The 27,108-nt window shown below is 48.5% G+C and overlaps 1 protein-coding gene across 1 annotated transcript in view; it reads left to right on the top strand.

Moving 5' to 3' along the window:
* The first annotated feature begins 2,132 nt into the window (after positions 1-2,132).
* SCTR (secretin receptor) overlaps positions 2,133-27,108 on the top strand; it is a 63,219-nt gene continuing 38,243 nt past the window's right edge. Inside the window, exons 1-2 of the mRNA XM_079923758.1 lie at positions 2,133-2,505; positions 14,125-14,230. Coding sequence (XP_079779884.1) covers positions 2,455-2,505; positions 14,125-14,230 — 157 coding nt within the window. The 5' untranslated portion in view covers positions 2,133-2,454. The remainder of the gene's footprint in view (positions 2,506-14,124; positions 14,231-27,108) is intronic.

The raw sequence follows: 27,108 nt of genomic DNA, 5'->3' as shown, positions 1-27,108 counted from the left end.
CTCCGCACGGTGTTCTTTCATTAAACTCTTCAAGGAAACCATGTGAGCCATGGGGTCTCCCTCTCCTTCAGCCCCTGATCGTTGGTCCTACCGACCTCTGAAGTTGTTTCTAGGATCAAAGGAGATGCTGCAGGCAAAAGAGCTTTGGAAACCCTGAGGGTAAGGAAGTCATCTTCACGATTGAGAGAAATCCCAGTGCCCGCAAAGGACGCAGGGCCGGGGCTTTGGGCTCAGTCCTGGGCAAGTGTTTACCTTCCCCAAGCCTCCAGTTCCCATCCTATTCCTCAGACAAAGTGAAGGCCTGTCACTGAGTCTTGGAGGACTGGCTATGGTAACACACCCCAAATTACTAAAAGACTCCCTAGCACACGGCGGGTATTAAGTACATGGTTAGTTCCCTACCTTCTCCCTTCCACTCCTATTCTCAAATTGTTTTCTCAGGCAGGTTTTACAAAGCCACTGACTGCATCCACGGCTTCCCACAGAGCATTTCAGATCTTTTTCTCAATACTCTGAGAGACAGAGCATCCTATTTAAGGAAGAATGGTTTGCCACAGGCCAGAAATTGATTGAATTGCCCAGAACAAATGTCGTTTTGCTTTTTCACTGGCAATCACGACACAGTGGTTACAGAAACTATTCAAGTAACACGAAAGTCTATACAGTAAAAATGGCAAGTCTTTAACTCATGCACTTTCTAATGCACGTTTATGATGTCAGGGTTTAGGGAAACCCAGTTGATAACTTTTTTTTCCAGCCTGAATCTTGAACAAGTTGAGAAATACGATTAAGACAGATGGGGCACAGACTTACTAGAGAATGGACTTGAGGCTATGGGGAGGGGGAAGAGTAAACGGTGACAAAGCGATAAAGAGGCATGGACATATATACACTACTAAACGTAAGGTAGATAGCTAGTGGGAAGCAGCCGCATAGCACAGGGATATCGGCTCGGTGCTTTGTGACCGCCTGGAGGGGTGGGATAGGGAGGGTGGGAGGGAGGGAGACGCAAGCGGGAAGAGATATGGGAACATATGTGTATATATAACTGATTCATTTTGTTGTGAAGCTGAAACTAACATACCATTGTAAAGCAATTATACTCCAATAAAGATGTTTAAAAAAAAAAAAGACAGATGGGGCCCAATATCACTTTTATTAGTGATAACGTTGGTCTTGGAGAATATGGCTTATACTTGTGGGCAAGTGGGTTTGTCACTGATAATGTTGGAGAATGTGGCTTATACTTGTGGCCTGGAATGAGATAAAAACCACCACCTGCCACTGACCACACTGGATCAAGGCAGTCAGAACCTTGACCTCCAATGACAGCCTGGCCCAGGGCAATCCAGTTATAGGCTCTCTGCTAGTGGGAGCACTGTGCGTGCACGTGCGTGCGTGTGCGTGTGTGTGCGCACGCCCACAGAACCTCAGGCCAATCCTTATCCCAAATGCGTCAATCACGCAGAGCTCGCCTCACCTCCACGTGTGCAGGAGCGGGTGGGGGGAGGGGAACTCAATGAGCTGACGGACTTTAAGTGCCTGAGACAAAGATCTAGATAGGAGAGACACGAGGAAAGGGAATGGGCACCAGGGCAGAAAAAGAAAAACTTGGGTCTACAAAAGCCATTTGAAGATGCCTTGTACCGAGAGGCCAAAAGCCAACCTCCAGGACATCTGAGGCCTCAGACTGAGCATGAGCGGCTGCCGGGCACACCTGCCTGATGCTGAAATAGCCTCCCGGGGACACCAGGAAGCACAAAGCCTCCAGCACAGCCCCAAATGCCTGGGTACACCGGATGGTCTTCCTCCGTCTCACCTGATCATCAAAGGCTTCTCAGTGTGATGGGTGTGCAACTTTCTGGAATGAGCGTGTGTAACTAATCAGAAAGAAAAATAAAGTGAAAATCGGAAATAGAGTAGCTGCCCCCCAGAATAGATGCCATAGCGATTTCCCAAGCGCCCGCTGTGTCACAGGGCACTCGCCCAACCTTCTTTCACCGGAAGGTAGTTGGGTATTATTAGACGTGTTGTTCCGGAGGAGAACAGAGGCTCGAAAAGGTGGCGCACGCCGCGCAGCGGCGGCGGGGCTGACCCGGGCTTTGGGGAGGGCTCTTTCCGTCCCTGGGGGTGTGGCGGCGGGGCAGGCCGAGCCCGTGGGAGCCGCTGCGGCCGCGCCTTCCCTCTGCCTCTTCCGCCGCCGACCTCCGCGCGGGCCCCCAGCCAGCCGCGGTGGGCGGAGGACTGCACGCCGCGCCGCGTCCTTATCAACCGGCCGGGCGTCGTGGCTCGCGGCCACCTAGTCCGAGGAGGCGAAGTCCCGGGTGGGGCCATGGCTCCCCGGGGCGCGGGGGCCGACCAGGGTCCGAGAGGAGGCTGGGAGCGCTGAGCCCGGAACGGGTGGTGCGCGCGGGCAGGCGGCCGTCGGGGCGCCCAGGGAGCGCACGCGGCACCATGCGCGCCCTCCTGCCTCCGCTGCTGCTGCTTGCCTGCGCCGCGCACGCCGTGAGTACGCGCGCCTCCGCGGGTCCCACGCGGGGTGGGGGTGGGGGCCGATCTTCCGCTGGGGAGTGGGAGCCCTTCCTCCGCATGCGTCCCCCACAGCTACGATCTCTCTCCGCTCCTCTCCGGACGGCCCGCTCCTCCAGAACACCTTCGGCATGAGCCTGGGCGCAGGCAGCGCTGAGATAACCCCCTTGCCCTCCAGCCCACCCCTTCCTCCCGGCTGCGCCTCCGGGGCCCTCCTAGGCGGAGTTCTGGAGCCGCCCCTGGCCGTGCGTTTTGTGTGCCGGGCGCTTTGCCTGCGTTATCTCCTTGAAACCTCATCATCACCTTTCGAGGTTGATGTTTTCACCCTCACTTTGCGGACAAGAAAAGCGAGACTTGGAAAGACCAAAAATCTTGCCCCGATAAAAGACAACTGGAACCCAATCCGTCAGCTCCAAAGCCTTGACATTTGCACACACACCGGGCTGCGGATGGGGAGACCTCCGAAAGCTCTGGCCGCAGCAGCTGCTGGTTCTGTGATGGGACCGCGTCTGCGGCTCTCCCCCTCGTCTCTCCTGTGGGTTTGGCTCCCCAATGTCTGTGTGTCTGGGGACTCCTGGGAGCAGCTGGTCTCCCCAAACCAGGCCCAGGGAGGAGCTGGCCGAGAACAGAGAAGGCAGCAGTGGGTGGCGTGTTTTTCTTTCTTTCTCGGAAACTCCAGGGAATCCGGGCCTCTCCCTGTGGGATTTGTGAATGGGAAAGTGGCTGCACCCAGACTGGCTGGCTGGAAGCGAGGGCGGGGGGGTTGGGAAGTGGGCGCACAGATTCCAGAACCAGTCTTTCCCACCAGCCTTCCAAACTGGCCGCCGGGGCCTCTGTTCCAAGAAACTTCCCAGGGAGAGCACTTGGGGACCTAATTCTGAGTCTGCGGTCTCTGTCCTGGGCAAGTCCTTCCTGGCGTCCAGTGACCTTGCCTTCCTGTGGTCCTATCCTGTTTGACTGCAAGAAAGACCTGCTTCCCGAGCTGACGGGAGTGTTGGCACGCAGTAGGGGCGGCTCTGTGGCATCCAGGCTGGCGTTTGGGGCTCTGTTCCCAGCTCGCTTGTAACTTGGAGCCTCTTGTCCTAGGGCTGGAGTTGGAAGGTGCTAGGGCAACAGCACCCGCTCGTTAGTCTGAGCTCCCACTTCGGGGAAACGCCACCTGAGACGGTGGGGACAGTTCGAAGCCCAGTGCAGCCTCCAGGTGTGTTGTGATTCGGTGCCCAGGGCTGGGAGGCAGCCGCTCCAGGTAGCTGGGCTTCAGGACTGAGGTTCAACCTACATTTTAATCTCAAAGGGGCCCCCGGTGTTATCTCAGGAATAAACAGAGGGGAAAGGAGAGCCTCCCCTTGGTTCAAGTCTTCTGTGTGCCTTGGAAGGATGTTTTATTATGCCCTGGTCCAGTTACCTCCTTTTACAGGGGAGCAAACTGAGACCCACAGAGAGCAGGGACCTTCTCCACATCAGTTGGTTTGTGGCAGCGCTGAAAATAGAGCCCAGAGCTCTGTCCGGGACGCCCTTTGTCTTTACGTGCATTTTCATGCACTCCGGTACCGCTTTGTGTTCTTCGAGGTGGCTTCCTGTGTGTAATTGGTTCTCTGGTGATTTTATGGGCTTATCCAGACCTGAGGTTCACACTTCTTGGCAGAGAACTCCTTCAACAAATAGGAGTGGACCTGACTACTTCGGTTGGACTATTTCCCAGCCTATGAAACCCTGCTTTTTTTTTTCCTGTTTGTTTGAGGCGTCAGACATTCGATTTTGAAATTGAAGGTCATTCAAACAATTCTGTATTCATTTTGTGCTCCCTCTTGAGGGAAATCATAGGCATATTTCTAATTGCGGGGGGGGGGCAGTCACTAAGGCCAAATGCTTATTACTATCCCCTCCCCTGCCTTTCCACAGGGTGATGTCGGGAGGGTCCCTTGCCAGTGGACTAAGTGCTGATGGCTGATGGGGCAGTTTTCTAGACCTGGGTAGGAAACCCCGGCCACACCTCGCCTGTCCCCTCCCGTGTCTCTCATGAGGACTTCTACCTGGAACGCTGTTATTCACCAGCACATCTGTCCTTCCCGATATGTTCACTTCGAGCTTGAGCCTTGAGACTTAGTCTCGCTCACCCTTTATCCCTAGAGCCTGTCCCAGCGTAAGGGGGAGTCAATGAGTGTGTGTGGGCTGAATGAATGCATGAATGAGTGAATGAAATGATGGTGCTATCCATAGTGGCTGTCCTCAGCTGGGACAGTTTCATATGGCAACAGGTAGTGAAGCATGACATCTTGAAAGCAATCGTTGCTTACAAAATTGTACACAGATACGTCAGCAAAGGAGGAGGAGTCACTCAGGGGAGGGCTTTTTAATCCAGGGCATCTGGCAAGCTGCCCATCCGAGAACCTGAGTTAAGGGGGGTGCAAGGCTGCTTTTTCCTTCAAGCAGGGTTTCTTAACTTTGACGCTGTAATCCTGGATATTAAACGTGGGCTTTTCACAAGGGGTGCTGGGAGCATCCCTTGACTCTAGCCACCAGAAGCTAGTGCCATCTCTCCAAGTCGTTCCAACACAAAGTGTCTCCAGACATTGCCAAATGCCCTTGGGGAGCAGGCAGGGCAAAACTGCCCTGGTTGAGAACCGCTGTCTTAAATGTAATGTTTCAGGGGAAATGCGTGAACAGGATTCACAATAGGTGTCACTGGATGTTGGATTCAGGGTAGTGGGGTTGGTGACAGGGAATCTGAGCCGGAGGACAGAAGCAGGTGTACCCGATGGAGACCCATTTCCAGACAAGAAGACTTCTGCAGGGCATGGGTTCCTTGGGCTTCTCCACCCTCCCTTCCCCCCCCCCCTTCATTCCGTCTCAGTTGACGGCGCAGAAACACAGAAACTCGAAGGATGGGGTCTGGCACACATGGTGGTCCCCGCCCCTCTGTGGGCTACATCTGGACCCAGAGGCTGACGAGCTCTGTGGCAGCTGGGTGAGCAGAATTTTAGGAAGGACTGCAAAGGCCACCAGAGGATCTGGCTACTGTGGCCTCTTAGAGGAAAGTCCCTGGGAGTTTTGGACAATATTCTGAGGAAGTATCTGTGCGTTTCTTTTTGAGCGTTTACTGTCCCTAAGTTAACGTGACTGATGACGATGATGGTGATGATGGTGAAGGCTTCCCTTACTGAGCACTTACTTCACACCAGGTACTCTGCTCATTCCTTCCTGGCACTGATTTGCTTCTCACACCAACAATCAGTACGCTCATTGTGCACATGACACAGAGGCTCAGAGAGAGGTGAAGCCACTGGTCAAGGTCACCCAGCTGGACACGGTGGCGTGAGGACCCAAACCCAGCTGTTCTTAGCCAGAATGTGCGTCTGCTCCCAAAGAGAGGCCACTCTGGTTTCTGGTGCCCAAGGCGCTGTCATGAAATTCTCTCCCAAACCGCAAAATGACACTGATTTCAGTTTAATCTAATCACTTCATAAAACATAAACAAAATACTGTCAGGACACAGCATTTTAATGAGGGGGCCAGAGATGAGCTTGGAGTCACGAAGTCCAACAGGAGGTGTGCTTCCCACACTGTTTAGGGGAGTCCTCTAGGCTTTGGCACCCCCTTTAGGAGATGCTATAGAGTTCCCCTCCCTCTGTCCCGTCCCCAGTATTCCCCGCATGCCAGGGACAGGCAGAGCTTTCTTCCTGGCACCCCTTGTTGAAAGCGCAGACTTAATAGCCAGGATTAGAGCTCTGCCCACAGGGCGGCCCCTGCAGTGACCCCTGGTTTGGCGCCTGCACCCCTGCCCTTAGCAAGCTGAGGTTTCTCACCACTGACCTTCACTTGGGCTCTGGAACAACCTGCAGCCCAAGGCAAGCCCCACAACACTCAGATCCTATCTGCTTGCTTACATGACAAACAGAGGGCTGCCCAGCATTCGAGAGGACACGAGAAAACAGGGATCTCCTGGGACCCACCCAGCTTCAACAGGCCTTGTCTGACAGAGTCCAAGGGGCCTCTGGGGAAGGGACCTCCCCGGTGCATCATGTCCTGCCCGTCGTGCTGCCAGGATTCCTGAGTTTTCCAGGCTTCAGAATCCCTTCGTGCCCCACATCAGTTCCCTTTACCTTGGCTCCCAGAGGCTCCCCCTGGTGTCTTCTCAGATTTCTGACCTCACCACCTCCTCTTTCATTTTCCACAGACCGGGTCTACCTCCCGTTTCCTGAGAGTCAGGGGAAGAACTTCCTCTGAGCAACATCTTGCTCTCACAGATGTGTCTGAATCGTACCCTCCTGTGCCCTTCCTCCTGCCATAACAGAGCACCACAGACTGGGGGCCTTAAACAGTGGACGTTTATCTTCTCATAGTTCTGGAGGCTGGAAGTCCCAGATCCAGGGCCAGCATGGTCGGGTTCTGGGGAGCCCTCCCTCCCCAGACGGCTTGTAGACAGCTGCCTTACCTTCACATGGCCTTTCCTCTGAGCGGGCAGAGAGAGAGAGTGAGTGAGCCCTCTGGTGTCTCTTCTCATAAGGCCACTAACCTACCAGATATGGGCCCCAACTCCTTAGACCTCATTTGACCTTAATTACCTCCTTATGGGCCTGTCTCCAAACAGAGCCACACCCGGGGTTAGGGCATCAATGTATTCGTTGGGGTACACAGATATCCTGTCCACAACACAACCAGGCGGAACAGAGGCTCTGCTCCGGCCCACGGCCATCCCTACACCTGTGCTCCCACCCCCGCCCCTACCATGCTCAGTGACCTGTGTCCTGAGATGACACAGAGGCAGCCCAGTCCTCACCCACGACCCCTGCCTCCACCTCTGACCATTTCTCAGCCAGCCGCACCCTGGCTCCCACGCGCCACCCACGGGCTTCAGTCACCAGGGCCTGTGTTGCCACATTCACTAGACAGGGTGCAGTCTTTGGTCTACCCGGGGACCACGCGACTGATGAGAGGAGCTGGACGTTAATGAATAACGAGATCAAGGTAGCAGGCACACACCCAGGCTGTCCTGGTCAAACTGGGCAGGACACCCATGGGACCCCAGCCTCTTGGAAGCATTCCGTGCCAGGACACCCTGTCCCTTTCCCTGCCTTGGCTCCCACCCTTCGCTGTTCCCACCACACCTCTCGAGACGTTTCTCCTCTCGCACGGTCCCTCCAGTGGCTAGGCCCCTCCTCTCGCGTGGCTCCTCCTCTCGCGTGGCTGGCTCCTCTCGCGTGGCTGGCTCCTTCTCGCGTGGCTGGCTCCTCCTCGCGCAAGGTCCCTCCTGTGGCGTGGGCCTTTCTTACGCTCTTATTCCCAGCCTGAGCGGGTCGTTCTTCGAGGCTGTGTCTCTGGCCCTTGGTCTTCTGGATCTGCTCCCTCTTACCGTGTGAGCTGCTTTGGCTGTCTTACCGCGTCACAAACCCAGTCTTGCTCAACCACACTTCTCTCACCTCAGCTCCCAGGCCTACATCTCGTTTCCTTGTGCTTGGAGCTATGAAGGCACCCAGAGCAGACGCACCATGGGAGCCACGCCAGCCCTGCCCTCAGCCGGCCCTCAGGGCCCCATGGGCTCCGTCTCGTCCGTCCGCATCCTCTCCGCTCTGTGAGGATGACTTACCGGGTGCAGCCGCCCCCCGGGGGCCCCTGCCGCCGCTGGTGGTCCATCATGACCTGGCGGCTGCCTTCCCCACGCGCTCCCGCCTCGGGCCACTCTGACTCCTTGGAGCCGGTGAGCTCTGGGAGCAGGACCCGCGTCCATTCGCCTTTGATTGCGGGGCGTCCTGGGGGCCCAGTAAGTGTTTGATGACGTTTTGTGCTTCGAACTGGTTGTACGATCGAGTGCCCTCTTTTTCTTTCTCATCCTATAAACTAGACTAGTATTTCTCTTGTTTCCCCCTTGAAACTATTCCTGTCCGGTCTCAATGTTGGCAGGTGAGTAATTATATTGTAAAGTGTGATGAGCAAAGTGATGCTGCGTTTCTTCACCTCCTTCAGAATTCAACAGGTTTTCATTGTATCTCCTCCCAGATTTTACCTTTTCGGATTTAAGAGTCCAAAATAGCTAACAGAACCCTCTCTTAACATCTTTCCTCTCTTATTTTGGGGTCTGCCTCGTTATTTTCTCTCTCTGCAGGTTGCACTTTTCGATCTCCAGATTATTAATTAATTGGATTATTACTCAAGTGAATAAGAGCTTTTTCACTCCTTCAGAGATTCAAAAATTTACTTCCTCCATGTGCTTTCTTAGTAATTTACTAGAGAACGTGATTCTGTAAAACAAGGAAGAAGAGTAAAGAAAAAGGGAGTCCAGGAAATGGAACCCCGGCAGGGGGAGCGGGGAGCGGCCCCCAAAACCACAGGCCGGTGTTGGGAAGAGGAAGGAGGTCTGTGGGAGGGAGGGCTCCAGGGGAAAACGAATAGGACTGTTTCTCTTTTAACATCTTTATTGGAGTATAGTTGCTTTACAATGGTGTGTGAGTTTCTGCTGTATAACAAAGTGAATCAGCTATACATATGCATATATCCCCATATCTCTTCCTTCTTGTGTCTCCCTGCCTCCCACCCTCCCTATCCCACCCCTCCAGGCGGCCACAAAGCACCGAGCTGATCTCCCTGTGCTATGCGGCTGCTTCCCACTAGCTATCTACCTTACGTTTGGTAGTGTATATATGTCCATGCCACTCGCTCACCTTGCCCCAGCTTACCCTTCTCCCTCCCTGTGTCCCCAGGTCCATTCTGTATGTCTGCATCTTTATTCCTGTCCTGCCCCTAGGTTCTTCATGACCATTTTTTTCTTAGATTCCATATATATGTGTTAGCATACGGTATTTGTTTTTCTCTTTCTGACTTACTTCACTCTGTATGACAGACTCTGGGTCCATCCACCTCACTGCAAATAACTCAATTTCGTTTCTTTTTATGGCTGAGTAATATTCCATTGTATATATGTGCCACATCTTCTTTATCCATTCATCTGTCGATGGACACTTAGGTTGCTTCCATGTCCTGGCTATTGTAAATAGAGCTGCAGTGAGCATTGTGGTACATGACTCTTTTTGAATTATGGTTTTCTCAGGGTATATGCCCCATAGTGAGATTGCTGGGTCGTATGGTAGTTCTATTTTCAGTTTTTTAAGGAACCTCCATACTGTTCTCCATAGTGGCTGTATCAGTTTACATTCCCACCAACAGTGCAAGAGTGTTCCCTTTTCTCCACACCCTCTCCAGCATGTATTGTTTGTAGATTTTTTGACGATGGCCATTCTGACCAGTGTGAGATGATATCTCATTGTAGTTGTGATTTGCATTTCTCTAATGATTAGTGATGTTGAGCATCCTTTCATGTGTTTGTTGGCAATCTGTATATCTTCTTTGGAGAAATGTCTATTTAGGTCTTCTGCCCATTTTTGGATTGTTTGTTTTTTTGATATTGAGCTGCATGAGCTGCTTGTAAATTTTGGAGATTAATCCTTTGTCAGTTGCTTCATTTGCAAATATTTTCTGCCATTCTGAGGGTTGTCTTTTCGTCTTGTTTATGGTTTCCTTTGCTATGCAAAAGCTTTTGAGTTTCATTAGGTCCCATTTGTTTATTTTTGTTTTTATATCCATTTCTCTAGGAGTGGGTCAAAAACGATCTTGCTGTGATTTATGTCATACAATGTTCTGCCTATGTTTTCCCCTAAGAGACAAACTTGATTTTTAAAAACTGTTTAAAGGGAACTTTTCAGTACTAATAGATCTTGTTTTGAGGAAAATTTTATATTAATTTTAGCAATACTTTCACCTTCACTTGTTTCTCCTCCTGTGAATTTTAAGTAAAATTATATTTAATACTTTTTTTAAAAGGGGGTGAACTATAGATGATAGTTTTTTTCTTCTTCATCTTTTCTTTTTCGTCTTTAAAAATATATTTTGGCCCCCCGTATTGGCAGCGTGGAGTCTTAACCACTAGACCGCCAGGGAAGTCCCAGTTTATTCAATTTTAATGGAAGGATAAGGGTAAAAGAAATGTGGGATGATTCACTTCGTACCCACTAAGATGGATATTATTAACACAGAATAACAAAGGTTGAGGAGGACATAGAGAAATTAGAACTCTATGCATTGCTGGCGGGAAGGTAAAATGGGGCAGCTGCTGTGGAAAACAGTGTGGTGGTTTTTTAAAAAAGTAAACACAGAATTACCATATGATCCACACATTTTGCTTCTGGGTATGTACCCAGAAGAATCAAAGCAGGGACTCGAAAAGATATTTGTACACCTTTGTTCCTGGCTGCAATATTCACAGTAGCCAAGAGATGGAAACAACCCAGCGATGAATGGATGAACAAAGTGCGGTCTGTCCATACAATGGAATAGTATTCATCCTTAAAAAGGAAGGAAATTCTGCTAGATGCTACAATGTGGATGTGAAATGAGCCAGACACAAAAAAGCAGATATTGCATGACTCCACTTATATGAAGTACCTAGAACAGACACATTCATAGAATCAGAAAGTAGAATAGAGGTTACCAGGGACTCCAGGAAGGGTAACGGATAGTTACTATTTAATTGGTACAGAGTTTCTGTTGGGCCAGTTGAAAAGTCCTGGAGATGGATAGGGGTGATCATTGTACAACTTTGTACACTAAACCACGGTTAAAATGGTAAATGTTAGGTATATTTTACTACAACTTAAGAAGAAGAAATGTAGAATGAAAAGAAAAAGTTAAACTGTCTTCTGATGTTTATTTTTCCATAGTCCCAGGGAAAAACACAAAGGAAGTTAAATTTTTCTTGGAGAGGTTCCCATTGTAGGTGTTCCCTCATTCCTCATCTTGCTCCATCGCTCTCAAGACCCTCTTTGCTGCAGCACCCCTTTCTTCATTTCCAGCAATGCACATGGCCACCCACTTTCGGGAAACGTCACTCCTACCCAGTCAGCTGTGCTGTGTAACAGTCACAGAAACTCAGTGGCACATAGAAATGCACATTTACTTCTTTCTTAGTGTTTGCAAGTGAGCTGGGGTTTGACTGACCAGCTATGATACTGACGTTGATCCAGTCAAGGTGCAAAACAAGTCTGCAACCCTGAGGTCCCTTCGTGGTGCCCTGTTAGAGTCATACCTCCCTCCCTCCCACCCTCACCCTCCCTTCACTCCTGACAACCACTAATAGGGTCTCCATTTTTATTGATATAATTTTGCTGTTTCAAGAATGTTATATAAATGATGTGGAATCTAAAAAAAATGATACAAATGAATGTATTGACAAAACAGACTCACAGACATAGAGAACAAACTTATGGTTACCAAAGGGGAAAGGGGGTGGAGGGATAAATTAGGTGTTTGGGATTAACATATACACACTGCTCTATATAAAATAGATAACCAACAAGGACCTACTGTACAGCACAGGGAACTCTACTCAGTACTCTGTAATAACCTGTATGGGGAAAGAATCTGAAAAAGAATGGACACATGTATAACTGAATCACTTTGCTGCACACCTGAAACTAACACAAAGGTTGTAAATCAACTATACCCCAATATAAAATAATTAAATTTAAAAAAGAATGTTATATAAATGGAATCATACAGTATGTAACCGTTTGGGATTGGCGTTTTTCATTCAGCATATTTCTCTGGATATTCATTTAAGTTGGTCCATGTATTACTACTTTGTTCCTTTTTATTGCTGAGTAGAATTTCATAGTATGGATGTACCATAGTTTGTTTAACCATTTACCTATTGAAAGGCATCTGGACTGTTACAGTTTTGGGCTGTTAGGAATAAAGCTGCTACAAATAGTAGTGTACAGGTTTTTTTCTGAATATACGTTTTCATTTCTCCAGGGTAAATGCCCGAGAGTGCAATGGCTGGGTCATATGATAGTTGCATGTTTAGCTTTTCTTAAGACACTGTCAACCTGTTTTCCAGAGTGGTTGTCTCATTTTACAGTCCCACCAGCAATGTGTCCGTGACCTAGTTTCACCACAACCTTGCCAGCATTGTTGTCATTTTTTATGTTAGATATTCTGATAAGCATGTAGTGATATCACATTACGATTTCAATTTGCATTTACCTAATAGCTAATAATGTTGAACATCTTTTCATGTGCTTATTTGCCATCTGTGTGTCTTCTCTGAAATGTCTTTTCATGCATTTTGCCTATGTTCTAAATAGATTTTTTTTTTTTTGGCCACGTTGGGTCTTCGTTGCTGCGTGTGGACTTTCTCTAGTTGTGGCGAGCAGGGGCTACTCTTCTTTGCGGTGTGGGGGTTTCTCATTGCGGTGGCTTCTCTTGTTGTGGAGCACAGGCTCTAGGTGTGCGGGCTTCAGTAGCTGCAGCACACAGGCTCAGTAGTTGTGGCTCACAGGCTCCAGAGCACAGGCTCAGTAGTTGTGGCTTGTGGGCTCTAGGGCTCACAGGCTTCAATAGTTGTGGCGCATGGGCTTAGTTGCTCCGCGGCATGTGGGATCTTCCTGGACCAGGGATCGAACCTGCTTCCCCTGCACTGGCAGGCGGATTCTTAACCACTGCGCCACCAGGGAAGTCCTTAAATAGATTTTTAAATTTGTTTACTATTGAGTTTTGAATGTTCTCTGTCTGTTCTAGATATTAGTTCTAATTTGCGGATTGCAAATATCGTCTCCTCATCTGTAGCTTGCCTTTTCATCCTCTTAACATGGTTTTTCTTGGAGCAAAAGTTTTTAATTTTGGTGAAGTCCAATTTATCAATTTTTCTTTTTATGGATCGTGCTTTTGGTGTCAAGTATAAGAAATCTTTGCCTGGCCCTACATCTTGAAGATTTTCTATGTTTTTTCTAAAAGTTTTAGTTTAATGTTTTGTGCTCAAGTCCATGATCATTTTGAGGTAATTTTTGTACAAGGTATGAGTCTTAGTTCAAGGTTCATTTTGTTATCTGTAGCTGTCCAGTCGCTCTAACACCATTGCCTATTCTTCTACTAATACCAGGCTGTTTTGATTACTGTAGCTATACAGCGAGTCTTTAAACTAGGTGAACTGATTTCTCCCACTTATTCTTTTTTAATTAATATAATTTATTTTGTTGAGAGGATTTAGGTTTACAGAAAAATTCTGCAGAAAGTACAAAGAATGACCATATACCCCCACAACCCTTCCTCTCCAGTGTCTCCTATTACTAATGTCTTGCATAAAAGTGGTGCATTTGTTAAAATCGATGAGCTAATATTGATACATTAACTAAAGTCTCTAGTTTACATTACTTCTTTTTACAAGTCTTTTTTATTGAAGTATAGTTACTGTACGATACTGTATAGGCTATAGGTGTACAATTAGTGATTCACAATTTTTAAAGGTTATGCTCCATTTATAGTTATTGTAAAATATGGGCTCTGTTCTCTGTGTTGTACAACGTATCTTGTAGCTTATTTTATACCTAGCAGCTTGTACCTCTTACTGCCCTGCCCCTAGCTTGCCCTCCTTCCCTCTCCCTGCTGGTAACCACAAGTTTGTTGTCTGTATCCGTGAGCGTGCTCTTTTTTTGTCATATTCACTCGTTTGTCTTCCTCATTTTGAGTCTCCATTGTCTGGCCCCGCCCTGTGTACTAGACTCAGCTTCGTGGCAGTGACGAGCATTCTCGGCTTTGGGCTTGCAGGTGGGAGCCCTCCCTCGGCTGTGCGCTGTGCTGCAGGTGCTGCGGGAAGAGCGGGACCAGTGTCTGCAGGGACTCGCCGAGGAGAGGGCCAGGCACCCGGCCCCAGGTACGTGCACACCTGGGCCCACTCTGGGATGTGAGTTGCGTCCAGGTCCACTGGGTTGGGGGCAGGTAGGGGCTGGAGCGGCTGCATCCTTTCAGAGAATAAGCTGAGGGGAAGGGCCTGGAGTGACCCTGGTGACCAGTCTATACACACCCAGAGAAACCACGTCATCGCCTCTCTTTGGTTCTCTGAGTTTGTGGTTACAGCCAGGGTTGTTGAACCATTAGCTTCTGCATGATGACTTCACCAAGGTAAGCTTTTGGTGAGAATTACTTATCAAGGCAGTGTACTTCTCACCCATTCTCTCACCTCTACTGCTAGTTTGATGGGAGAGGCAGCGTGGGGTCTGGAAAACTTGGAGTCCATTGCTGGCTGACCCTCAGCGGCTGTGTGAACACGGACAAATTATTTAACCTTCCGAGTCTTGCTTTACTGATCTATAAACACAGGTGATAAAGTCTACATCAGAATTATAAAGATATATGAGATAAAGTATGTTAATACAGGTGTTTCTTAAATATTATTAATTTAAATATCTGTTATTAGTCGGGACTGTAAATATTATTAATTTGATATTTACATGTTAATTTTATTTCTGTTCCCTTCCTTCACTTACCTGCTTTGCTTTCACTCATCTAAGGGCAGGGAGGGATGTAGCATTAAGAGAAGAATCCTTTACAGATAGTCAGACAAAGACTTGTACGGGCAAGGTCTTAGCAGCACGGGTTACAAGAGCCAACAGGTGGAAACAACCCAAGTGTCTGTCAGCTGATGAATGGGTAAAGAAGATGTGGTCTGTACATACAATAGAACAGTATTCAGTCTTAAAAAGGAATGAAGTACTGATACTACCACATGGATAAATTTTAAAAAACGTGAAGTGAAAGAAGTCTGTTGTAAGAGGTCATGTGTTATATGATTCTCCTTGTATGAAATGTCCAGATTAGACAAATTCATAGAGACAGAAGTTAGATTCGTGGTTGTCAGGGGCTCAGGGGAAATGGCTGGGGAGTAACTGTGTAGGAACTGCCTTTTGGTGGTGGTGAAATGTCTACAACTGGATAGAGGTGCCGGTCACACAACACTGTGAATGTACTAAATGCCACTGATTGTACGCTTTAAAATGGCTAATGGTTAATTTTATGTGATGTGAATTTCTTTTTAATAGACTTTATTCTTTAGAGCAGTTCCCTGCAGAGTGGAGCGGAAAGTACAGAGCATTCCCACGTACTCTCTGCTACCCGCTCCCACCCAAACACACAGTCTCCCTCACCGTCAGCATCCTGCAGCCGGTGCTACATTGGTTACAGCTGATGAACCTACACACCGTCGTCACTCAGAGCCCTCAGTTTACATTAGGGGTCACCCTTAGTGTTCATACTCAGCGGGTTTTGAAAAATGTATGATTGCATGTATCCACAATTATGCTATCATCCAGAGTAGTCTCTCTTGCCTGAAAATCCTCTGTGCTCCACCTATGCATCCCGCTGTCTCTTCTAACCCTGGCAACCACTGATCTTTTTACTCTCTCCGTAGTTTTGCCTTCTCCAGAAAGTCATATAGTTGGAATCATGCAGTGTGTAATCTTTTCAGGTTGGTTTCTTCCACTTGGTAATATACATTTAAGGTTTTTCTCAGTCTTTTCATGGCTTGGTAGCTCATTTCTTCTTTGAGCTGGAGAATATTCCACTGTCTGGGTGTGCCACAGTTTGTCCATTCTCCTACTGAAAGACATCTTGGTTGCTTCCAGGTTTTGGCAATTCTAAATCAAGTTGTTCTGTGCAGACATAAGTTTTCAATTCATTTGGATAAATACCAAAGAGAATGGTTGCTAGATCGTATGGTGAGAGCATGTTCAGTTTTGTAGGAAGCTGCCAAACTGTCTTCCAAGTGGCTGCACCATTTTAATTTCCCACCAGCAGTGAATGAGGGTTCCTGTAGCTCCACGTCCTTGACAACATTTGATGTTGTCAGTGTTTTGCTTTGTTTCTTTAGTTGTAGTAAAATACATGTAACATAAATTTTACTGTCTTAACCATTTTTATTTATTTCTTTTTCTTCCAGTTTTATTGAGATATGGTTGACATACAGCAGTGTATAAGTTTAAGGTGCACAGCATAATGAGTTGACTTACATACATCATGAAGTGACTATCACAAGAAGTTTAGTGAACACCATCATCTCTTATAGGTGCAGAGTTAAAGAAATAGAAAAGAATGGTGTGACGAGAACTCTTGAGATTGCTCTCTTAACAACTTTCACATATAACACACAGCAGTGGTAACTGTATTTATCATGCTGCACGTCACATCCCTACTACTTATTTATCTTATAACTGGAAGTTTGTACCTTTTGACTACCTTCCTGCAATTCCCCCCAGCCCGGCCTCTGGTACCCACAAATCTGATCTCTGTCTATGAATTTGTCTGTTTGATTGTTTTCAAAGTATAATGGACCTACAACGCTATGTTAGTTTCTGATACAGAACATAGTAATTTAATATTTCTGTACGTTTCAAAATGATCACCAAGACAAGTCTAGTCATGATGTGTCACCATACAAAGATATTACATAGTTATTAACTACATTCCCCACTCTGTACATTTCATACCGGTGACTCATTTATTTTGCAACTGGGACTTTGTATCTCTTAACATCCCTCACTTATTTCTTTCCTCCCCCACCCTGCCTCCCTCTGGCAACCACCTGTTTGTTCTCTGTAACGTGTTTCTTTTTAGTTATGTCTGTTCATTTGTTTTATAGATTCCACATTTATAAAATCATAGAAATCATAGTGAAATCGTATAGTATTTGTCTTTGTCTGACTTATTTCACGTATCATAATACCCTCTAGGTCCATGCATATTGTCACAACTGGCAAGATTTCATTCTTTTTTATGACTAACATTCCATTGTGTATATATGTACCACATCTTCTTTATGTGTTCATTCATCTGTTGATGGGCACTTGGGTTGCTTCCGTATCTTGACTATTGTAAATAATGCAGTGAACATAGGGGTGCATGAATCTTTTCTAATTACTGTTTTTGTTTTCTTTGGATAAATACCCAGGAGTGGAATTGCTGGATCATATGATAATTCTATTTTTTAAGTTTTTGAGGACTTTCCATAGTTTCTTCCCAGTGGCTGAAGCAGTTACATTCCCACCAACAGTGCACGAGGGTTCCTTTTCTCCACACCCTTGTCAACACTTGTTATTTCTTGTCTTTTTGATAATAGTCATTCTGACAGGTGTGAGGTGATATCTTGTGATGTTTTTTTGTGTGTGTGTGGTATGCGGGCCTCTCACTGTTGTGGCCTCTCCCACTGCGGAGCACAGGCTCCGGACGCGCAGGCTCAGCAGCCATGGCTCACGGGCCCAGCCGCTCCGCGGCACGTGGGATCCTCCCAGACCGGAGCACGAACCCGCGACCCCTGCATAGGCAGGCGGACTCTCAACCACTGCGCCACCAGGGAAGCCCTTGTGGTGGTTTTGATTTGTATTTCCCTGATGATCAGTGATGTTGAGCATCTTTTCATGTGCCTGTTGGCCATCTGTATGTCTTCTTTGAAGAAATTTAAAAAGAAGTTTAAAAAAACATGTAAATTTCATCAACTTAACCATTTCTCAGTGTACAGTACAGTTGTGTTAAGTTCACATTACTGTGCACCCAATCTCCAAAACCTTTTATCTTGCAAAACTGGAGCTCTATACCCATTAAACAACAACTCTTTTCCTCTCTTCTATTATCCCCTGGGAACCACCATTCTGCTTTCTGTTTCTGTGGATTGAATGGTTCTAGGTACCACAGATAACTGGAATCATACGGTATTTGTCTTTTTGTGATTGGCCTATGGTATCTCATTGAGGTTTTGATCTGCGTTTACATGATGATTAGTGATGTTGAGCATATTTTCCTGTGTTTCTTGGCCATTTGTATGTTTTCTTTAAAGAAACGTCCTTTCAAGTCCTTTGACCATTTTTAAATAGGGTTGTTTGGTTTTTTGTTATGGAGTTGTAGTTCTTTATATATTCTGGATATTAACCCTTTATCAGATATATGATTTGCAAATGATTTCTGTCGTTCTGTAGGTTGCCTTTTCATTCTGTTGATTGTGTCCTTTGATGTACAAGTTTTTAAGTTTGATGTATAACCTAATATATCTAATTTTACTTTTGTTGTCAGTTCTTTTGGTGTCATATCCAAGAAAGCATTGCCAAATCCAATCTCATGAAACTTCCTCTAAGAATTTTATAGTTTTAGCTCTTACATTTAGGTCCTTGGTCCATTTTTGAGTTAATTTTTATGTGTGGTATAAGGTAAAGGTCCATCTTCATTCTTTTGCACATGGACATTCAGTTTTCCCAGCACCATTTGTTGAAAGACTGTCCTTTTCCCATTGAATGGTCTTGGCACCTTGGTAAAAAAATCACTTGACCATATATGTGAAGGTTTATTTGGGGGCTCTCTTTCCTATTCCATTGGTCTATATGCCTGTCTTTATGCCAGTACCACACTGTTTTGATTACTGTAGCTTTCAAATGGGTTTTGAAATCAGGAAGTATGAGATCCCCAAATTTGTTGTTTTTCAAGATGGTTTTAACTATTCCCAGGTCCTTTGAGATTCCATTAAGAATTTTAGGATGAATTTTTCTATTTCTGAAAATAATATTAAATACATAAATATTAAATGAAATATTTCTGTCATTGGGATTTTTTTGTTGTTGTTGGTTTTGGCTGTGCCATGCATCTTGCGGGATCTCAGTTCCCTGACCAGGGATTGAACCTGGGCCATGGCGGTGAAAGCCCATAACCCTAACCACTAGGCAACCAGGGAACTCCCTGTCATTGGGATTTTGATAAAGATTGCATTGAATCTGTAGATCACTGTGGGTAGTATTGACATCTTAAAAATATTAAGACATCTAATCCATGAATACAGGTTGTCTTTCCATTTATTTGTGCCTTTAATTTCTTTCAGCAGTGTTTGGTAGTTTTCAGTGTGCATGTCTTTCACGTTGGTAGTTAGGTTTATCCGTAAGGTTTTTGTTCTTTTTAATGCTATCGTAAATGGATTTGTTTCATAATTTCCTTTGTAGGTTGTTCCTCACTAGTATATAGGAATGCAACTAAATTTTGTGTGTTGATTTTATTTCTACCCTGTCACTTTGGTGAGTGCATTTGAGGCGTCATTAGGGTTTTCTACACATAAGATCACATTGTTTGCAAACAGAGATAATTTTACTTCTTTCCTCCAATTTGGACACCTTTTATTTATTTTTCTTGCCTACTTGCTATACGCTAGGGCTTCCAGTACTATGCTGAATACAAGTGGCAAAAGTGGGTGTCCTTGTCTTGTTCCTGATCTTATAGAAAAAGCTTTCAGGCTTCATCATGGAGTATGATGTTCACTGTGGCCTTTATATATATGGCCTTTGTTATATTGAGATAGTTTTACTTCTAGTGTAAGTGTTTTTTATCTTGAAAGGGTGTTGAATCTTGTCAAATACTTTTTCTGCATCAGCTGAGATGATCCTGTGGTTTTTGTTCTTCATTTTGTTAATGTGGTGTATCGCATTGAGCAATATTCACATTCTGAACCACCCCTGCATCGCAGGAATAGATCCCACTTGGTCATAGTGTATAATTGTTTTCATGTGCTGTTCAATTCAATGTGCTAGTATTTTGTTGAGAACTTTTACATCAATGTTCATCGCAGATATTGGTCTGTAGTTTTCTTTTCTTGTAGAGTCTTTGTGTGGCTTTGGTATCAGAGTGATGGTGGCCTCATAGAATGATTTTGCAAGTGTTTCCTCCTTTACAGTTTTTTGGAAGCCTTTGAGGAGGCTTGGTGTTAATTCCTCTAAACATTTGGTAGACCCTGTCAGTGAGGCCATCTGGGCTTTTGTTGTTGAGAGATTTTTTATGACACATTCCATCTCCCGACTAGTTAGAGGTCTGCTCCGAGTTTTTATTTGCTCATACCTCCGTCTTGGTAGGTTGTGTGTTTCTGGAAATTGATCCTTTCCATCTAGGTTATCTGGCTTGTCGGCGTACAGACCAGACAGGTCCTTCTGCAGTACTCCTATCTCCAAGTGATGGCCTTTGCTCTTGGGATCCTTGGACTGTTGGTCGCCCACTTTCTCGTCCCCCACGGCCAGGCCGGTGACTCCTTCCCCGCCCCCCTCCCAGGAATCTGGCTGCCCCCCGAACCGCAGCTGCCGCTGTGCCTTCTGGTCCTCCCTCCCCTCCCTCCCGTCCCGCGTCCCGCTCCCTGAACACAACTGTCTGCCCTCTGGTGGCGATGGCGGCTCTATGTGTGTGGCTGCAAGGGGAAGGCAGCCCCATCTCTGCATTTTCCAAAAGAAAGAGAGAGGAAGAGGGGTGCAGAGGGGGAACGGGGAGCCCAGGCTTTTAAATTAGGCTGTGTGATCTTGAACAAGTTCTATGTCTCTGGGCCTCGGTTTCAACATCTGTTTTATGGGGTTGGTGTGAAATTGAAAGAATCCGTTCAAAAAATGTTTAGCACTTCTTGTTGTGAGGTGAGAATGGTGAGAAAAAAGGAGCTTGGACTCCTCTCTTACGGCTTAGGAATGTGTTTTTGCACATGTGGCAGAGACTTGGTAAGCGAGCTTCATCAAATGGGGGTTGGTTTCTTAGACACCACAAAAGATCCAGAGCTGGTGCAGAGTTCCCAGGTGTCCAGATTCCTCCTGTCTTTCTGCTCAATGTGAGGCATTCGCCTCCTGGTCGTAAGGTGGCTGCAGCACTTCCAGGGAGGAGGGGGGAGTATTTTGGGGGAGAAGAGATGAAGGTCGTGAGTTCAGTTCTAGACACACGGAGTGGAGGCTCCAGAGGAGGCCCGGGCTGGGGAACACTTCTGTCTGGCTGGCAACTGAGGCTGAGGTTGCAGGAGGAGAGGGTGAGGGAAGGGGAGGAGGAGAGGGCCCAGGAGTGGCCTCGGGCCCCTGCATGAATCCATCAGGAGCAGCCGGGGACAGGAGGAAGATGGTGCCATGGGCGGCAGAGGCCCAGCAGTGCAGGTGCTGCGATGGGCTTCAGTGGAGTCACCCGTCCTCTGCATGAGGGACGGGGCAGGATGACAACTTCCTTCCATAGGTTGAGCCTTTCCTTCCCCTCTGCTGGCTGTGGCAGGTTCTTCGGGGGAGCCAGACAGTAGTCTTATGGCTCACAGGGGCCCACCATTGAGCCACAGCCTCCTGACTTCCTGGGTCCTCCTGTCACCCCAGAAACTACAGCTGCCTGCATGTCCCCAAGGTGAACGCCAGAAATTCCCGTGACAGAGTGTGGGACTTGCATTCAGGCCTGAGGGATAAAGCCTAGAATGGCAAGCCACTAGGAGAGATGATGGTGAACTTTAGTTCACACTGAGAAGTTACAGACGGTTATTTTAAAAATAAGCATCTGAAGTGTTTAAATGTCCTATTGCTCCCCAGTGGCTGCAGGATGAGGTTCAGCTCCTCACTCCCTTGTCCACGCATCCATCCCAGACATTTCCACTTGGCTCAACCAAATTGCTTACAACTTCCTGACCGTGTACGTTTCTCTCATGCCTCTGCGCCTTTGCACATGCTGATCCCTCTGCTTCAACACCATTCCCTCTTTTCCACTCTGCCAACCACTCTCCTCTTTAGACTCCTCCAGGAACGATTTCTCCCCGTGCAACTGGCCACCCGGACTTCTGCAGGACCCTCTGTTTCTCGCCCTCCTGGCACCTCTGCACTGCATCGTAGGGATGTGTTTCCTGGATTGGGAGGGACTGTGTCACTTTCCTCTTTTTCCCCAGCGCAGGGCACAGGGCCTGCAAGACCTAGTAGTTGTGTGTTTGTTGATGACTTACTGGGTGAATGAGTGAGTGCAGACGTTTGACTGAGAGCAGGGAGAGAGGAGACTTGAAGGAGAGAGAGAGAGGTGAAGCAGAGCCTTTGCAGCAGAGGACATGGACGCCCCCGGCCTGCCCCGCTCGTCACAGACCAGCTGGGGTGAGAAGTGTAGCCACGTCACCCATGGGGAGTGCTCCCCAGAGCCTGACCTGGGGGCCCGTCACCCTGTGGAAGCCAACTTCACATTGCAGTTCCTGGGAGGCTGCGGATGTGCCCAGACCTGGAGCACCGACCTGGAGCAGGTCTAGCCATCTTCTGTCCCCAGAGGCTCCCATGGGGTCCTACTTGTGCATCCAGGGCTGAGAAGGCGCAGTGGGACTCCTGCCGGGTTCTGCCGTGAGCTCCCTGGGGAGACCTCGCTCTCCTCGTGTGCGATGGGGCTGTGCTGCACACGCAGTAATTGCAACTGTGTCTGGCCAGGCCGTGGCAGCTGGGTGAACGGGGCAAAGGCTCGGGCCGCTTGGATCTGTTTTGCATTTTGGCCTTCTGCAATTTTCATTTAGGAAAAGGGGTCTGTTGTTTTGAAAACCTGGTTTAAAAGCCCCTGAGGCAGAAGACTTCTGAGTCTTCTGAGGACCTGGACTCCTGGGAAAGTCTTCAGGCCTGTTCTGCTGTCAGGTTGAGAAAGCTGAGCCAGAAGACCCATCGTGGAGCTTAGAACCGACATGTGGCCGCGGGGGAAGATTTCTTCAAAGAATGAAGACAGGAGAAACAGCAAAGGCATGGAGCCCTTGGTCAGGCTCCGCCCCGCGGATCCCCATCAGGGCCAGGCTGCGGGGATGGGGGCCGGGGCTGAGGCCGCCTGGGGGGGATCCGGCCCCATAACCTCCACTCAGGAGCACGACTCCTGAAGTCCTGGGCACCTGGGCCCACAGGCCGTCCGTCCCCAGCAAGGATCTGTCTGGCGCCTGAGGCGGGGAGGGGCTGGCGGACTCTCTGTTGGGGGTGTAGGTTAATGGTTCAGCTGCCTGGTCTTCCCTGGGGAGGAGGTTAATGTTTGAACGCCAGAAGAGTCCCAGGAAACGAGCTGTCACCAAGCCCGGCACACTTATCACGAATAAAAAATTAACTCTTCAGCTATTCCGGGTTAGGTGGCCAAGGCCTTCGGAACATTTTGTGGGAACATTTCAGGGTCACCCTAATAGCTGCATGGCGTGCTCTACCCGGCTATTTATTGCTCTGTTTTCAGAAGCTGATACCCCCTCAGAGCTGGCCGGTTGAAGGGCTTTGCCTCTCCCTAAGGAAGAATGTTCCCAAGAGACAGTGCCGTGGCAGGAAGGATGTGGGCTTAGCAGTTTGGACAGACCTGGGCAGGTGTGCTGCTCTGTCACTTAGGGGCCGTGTGACCTTGGGCAAGACCCCGATCCTCTCTGGACCTTTGTGTCCTCGCCTTCAAAATGGGGACACAGCATCCCCTTTTCCTCTTGTCTCTGCCGGCTGGTTGCCCACTCCCAAAGAATATGGGCTGGCTCCTAGCGGGTGGCGGGAGGGCAGTGCTTTTTTATTGAGGTGAAATTCACAATATTAACCATCCTAGAGCAAACAACTCAGTGGCGTTTGGTGCATTCACAGTGCAACCACCACCACCTCTATGTAGCTCCAAAGCATTCTCATCACCCCAAAATGAAACCTGTACCCGTTGAGTAGTCCCTCCTCATCTCGCCCCCGCTCCGCCCCTGGCAACCAGGCGTCCACTCCCTGTCTCTATGCTTTTGCTGACTCTGGACATTTCATAACAAATGGAGCCACAGTCCGTGACCTTTGTGTCACCTCCTTGCACTAATGATTCCAAGGTTCATCCACGTGGTGGCGCTGCTATCCGTGTGTCTTACGCGCTGGCTTTTAATGCAGTTTCTCTAACAAACATTCCAGTCCTTTTCTGGCTTCTCCTGGCTCCTGAGGGCCACTGGCAGCCAGGCAACCTGGGACCTCCCTCCCCTGCCCAGAGCCCAGCTCTCTTCACCCTTTCCTTGGCACTACTGATCTGGGCTTGTTTTTCAGAAACAAGTAACTTACGTTCATGTAGCATTTTCGACATATTTTTTCAGTTCTTGAAACAACCTGTGCAGTAAGTACCGTTGTCATCCCCACTTCACAGACGAGGAAATTGAGGCTCTCAGAGGCACAGGATCCCCCAGAGCTGAACAGGCCTCTCAGCCCATATCTTTTGAGTGCAAATCCTGAGGATCCTCTATTTTACAATCCAGACTGAGCTGTGAGGGACTGATATTCTCACCCTCCCAAGAAAAGATTAGCATTTGGAAAGAAAAAAAAAAAAGAGGAAGAGAGAGACTGTTGACACCAGTTAATGTCTATGTAGTGTGAGAGGCGGTGTGAAAGGAGGCGTCTCAGCCAGGGAGGACGAGGAGGACTTTTCAGGCCCCAGATGCAGCTCCTGCCGTCGGGGGAGGGGAGGCTCGTTGTGCCGTCGGGGAGGGGAGGCTTGGCGTGCCTTCGGGGAGGGGAGGCTCCGTGTGCCTTCGGGGAAGGGAGGAGAGGCGTCCGGGGCTCAGAGGCCACCTTGAGCAAGCCTCCCGCAGGCAAAAGAGCCAGCCTGCCTCAGGGAAGCGGCGCTCAGCCTCACGTTCAAAGGGTCCTTCGTCTCATCCCGTGCAGCCTCCTAACTGCATGACCCTCTCTGCTTGAACACTCTAGGTGGTGGGCACCCCACTACTCCCCAAGATAGTTCTGTGGAACGGTTTGTGCTTCTTGGCTTAAAGAGGAACACCCCCAGACTCGTTGCTGCCGCTCCTGTGCCATGCTTTTAAATGCCGTTGCCACCCTGGGCCTTCAGTTCCTCTAACCCACCCTGACCATGATGAAGCCAGGAAACAGGCTGTCGGTCCTGCCCATCTGGACGTGTTCCCGCAGCCGTTTCTCCTCTGGGCTTTCCCGCCATCTGGGGCGAATGGGCAGCAGTGCACTCATGCCTCTTTCTGGAACCTTCTGTGTGCCTGCTCATCACATCACCCCTTATCTCCCTAGTCTGAGGGGAAGTCTTGCTCTTTTTCTGTTTTCTCCTAAGCGTTTTGATTACACCAGAATTCCTCTTTATCCCCCTGCCCCAGGGACCTTTGGAAGCCCAAGTCAGGGAGAGCGTAAGTTTTCCTGCCCTCCTTGGAGACTGTGAACTAGTAATCTGAGGAGGAAGGACAGAAAAAAGGAAAAAAATAACCAGGAGGAAAAAAAGATCCACTGCAAACACAAATCATTAATTCCCACCAAAATCCTGGGGGACGTTACCATGCCCCTTTTATAGATGAGGAAAGTGAGGCTCGTAGAGGTAAGTGGCGTGTCCAAGGCTCAGTCCGTCTCCACCACACTTCACTTCAACCGAGGATGCCATGCTGTGCCGTGGGCACCAGGCAGGCACCCCCCTGGCCCCTCCAGATGACATCTGTGGTCCCACGGTGTCTTTTCTTGTTTCCCTACTTAAACTTGCACACCCTTCCATCCCTTCCCCTCCAGCCAGGCAGTCAGTGTCAGCAGATGACCTCAGAGATGGTGGAGGGTTGTGGGGATGCCTTGGGCCCTGCTTGCCCTGCAGCAGCCAGTTTACGTTCATTCCAGCCCTGCCCTCCCAGAGGCGCTGAGCCCTCCCTAGTGGCTCTGTGTACAAAGCTCCCCTATCCCTTACCTCATGGGTCCCCCTCAACCCCGGCTCAGGCGCTGAGCTTTACTGCTCTGGGTCTAAAACTCCCAGCCCCCCACAGTGACCCGAGTTCTGTGCTTCGTCCCTTCTGAGCCAGAGCCCCAGGGGAGGCCAGACCAGGACGCCCCCTTCCCTTTCCTGTTCCACTTGTGCAGCCTTCCCCGCACTCAGAGCAGGAGCCTGTGGGGAGTGGGGTCAGGCCCTCCACTCACACCCTGGAGCCGCGGAAAAGGGGTCCCTGCAAGCATCCAGGGGGCCGCACAGACCCCTGCTCCCCCGGCCATAGTCCCTCCAGCCCGCTTGCACCATGCACCTTATGTACTGTGGTTTCCTTAATATTTTTTCCTTTAAATCAATAGGCTGACTTTTTTTTCAGCACTCTGTACGTTAGCTCTTAGGCTTATTCATCATATCTGACTGCAGCTCTGGAATCTTCGACCAACCTCTCCGCCTTTCCCTGCAGCCCCAGCCCCTGGTAACCACCATTCTATTCTCTGCTTTTGTGAGTTTGACTTTTTTGGATTCCACATACCAGGGAGATGATAACAGTGTTTGTGTTTCTGTGTCTGGCTTACTTCACTGAGCATAACGTCCTCTGAGTTCTGCCGTGTTGTCACACATGGCAGGATTTCCTTTTTATTGTTTGTTTTTGGCTGTGCGGCGTGGCACGCACTATCTTAGTTCCCTGACCAGGGATCGAACCTATGCCCCCTGCAGTGCAGAGTCCTAGCCACTGGGCCGCCAGGGAATCCCAGTAGGCTGAATAATATTTCACTGTACTTTTCCTTACCCATTCACCCTTTGATGGACACTTGGGCTGTCTCCATACTTTGTGGCAGACAACGCTGCAGTGCGTGTGGGGTGCAGATCGCTCCTGAGATAGTGACTTCATTTCCTTTGGGTGTGTGTCCAGGGGTGGCATTGCTGGGTCATATGGCAGCTCTAGTTTAATTTTTTGAGGAAGCGCCATACCATTTTCCACAGTGGCTGCGCCAGCTTACATTCCCACCAACAGTGCATGAGGGTTCCCTTTTTTTTCAACTGACTTTTTTTTTTTAACTTAGCCTCATCCTAAACAGTAGTAACCCTCAAAGTCACAGCTGTGATGTGCTTGTTCTATAACCTTTTAATGCATGTTCAATTCTCTTTTTAAAAATGTATAGCTGTTTGGGGCTTCCCCGGTGGCGCAGTGGTTGAGAGTCGGCCTACCGATGCAGGGGACACGAGTTTGTGCCCCGGTCCGGGAGGATCCCACATGCCGCGGAGCGGCTGGGCCCGTGAGCCATGGCCGCTGAGCCTGCACGTCCGGAGCCTGTGCTCCGC

The sequence above is a fragment of the Stenella coeruleoalba genome, assembly GCF_951394435.1.
Source record: "Stenella coeruleoalba genome assembly, chromosome: 6".
Classification (NCBI taxonomy): domain Eukaryota; kingdom Metazoa; phylum Chordata; class Mammalia; order Artiodactyla; family Delphinidae; genus Stenella; species Stenella coeruleoalba.
This window is presented reverse-complemented; position numbering and strand designations above follow the sequence as displayed.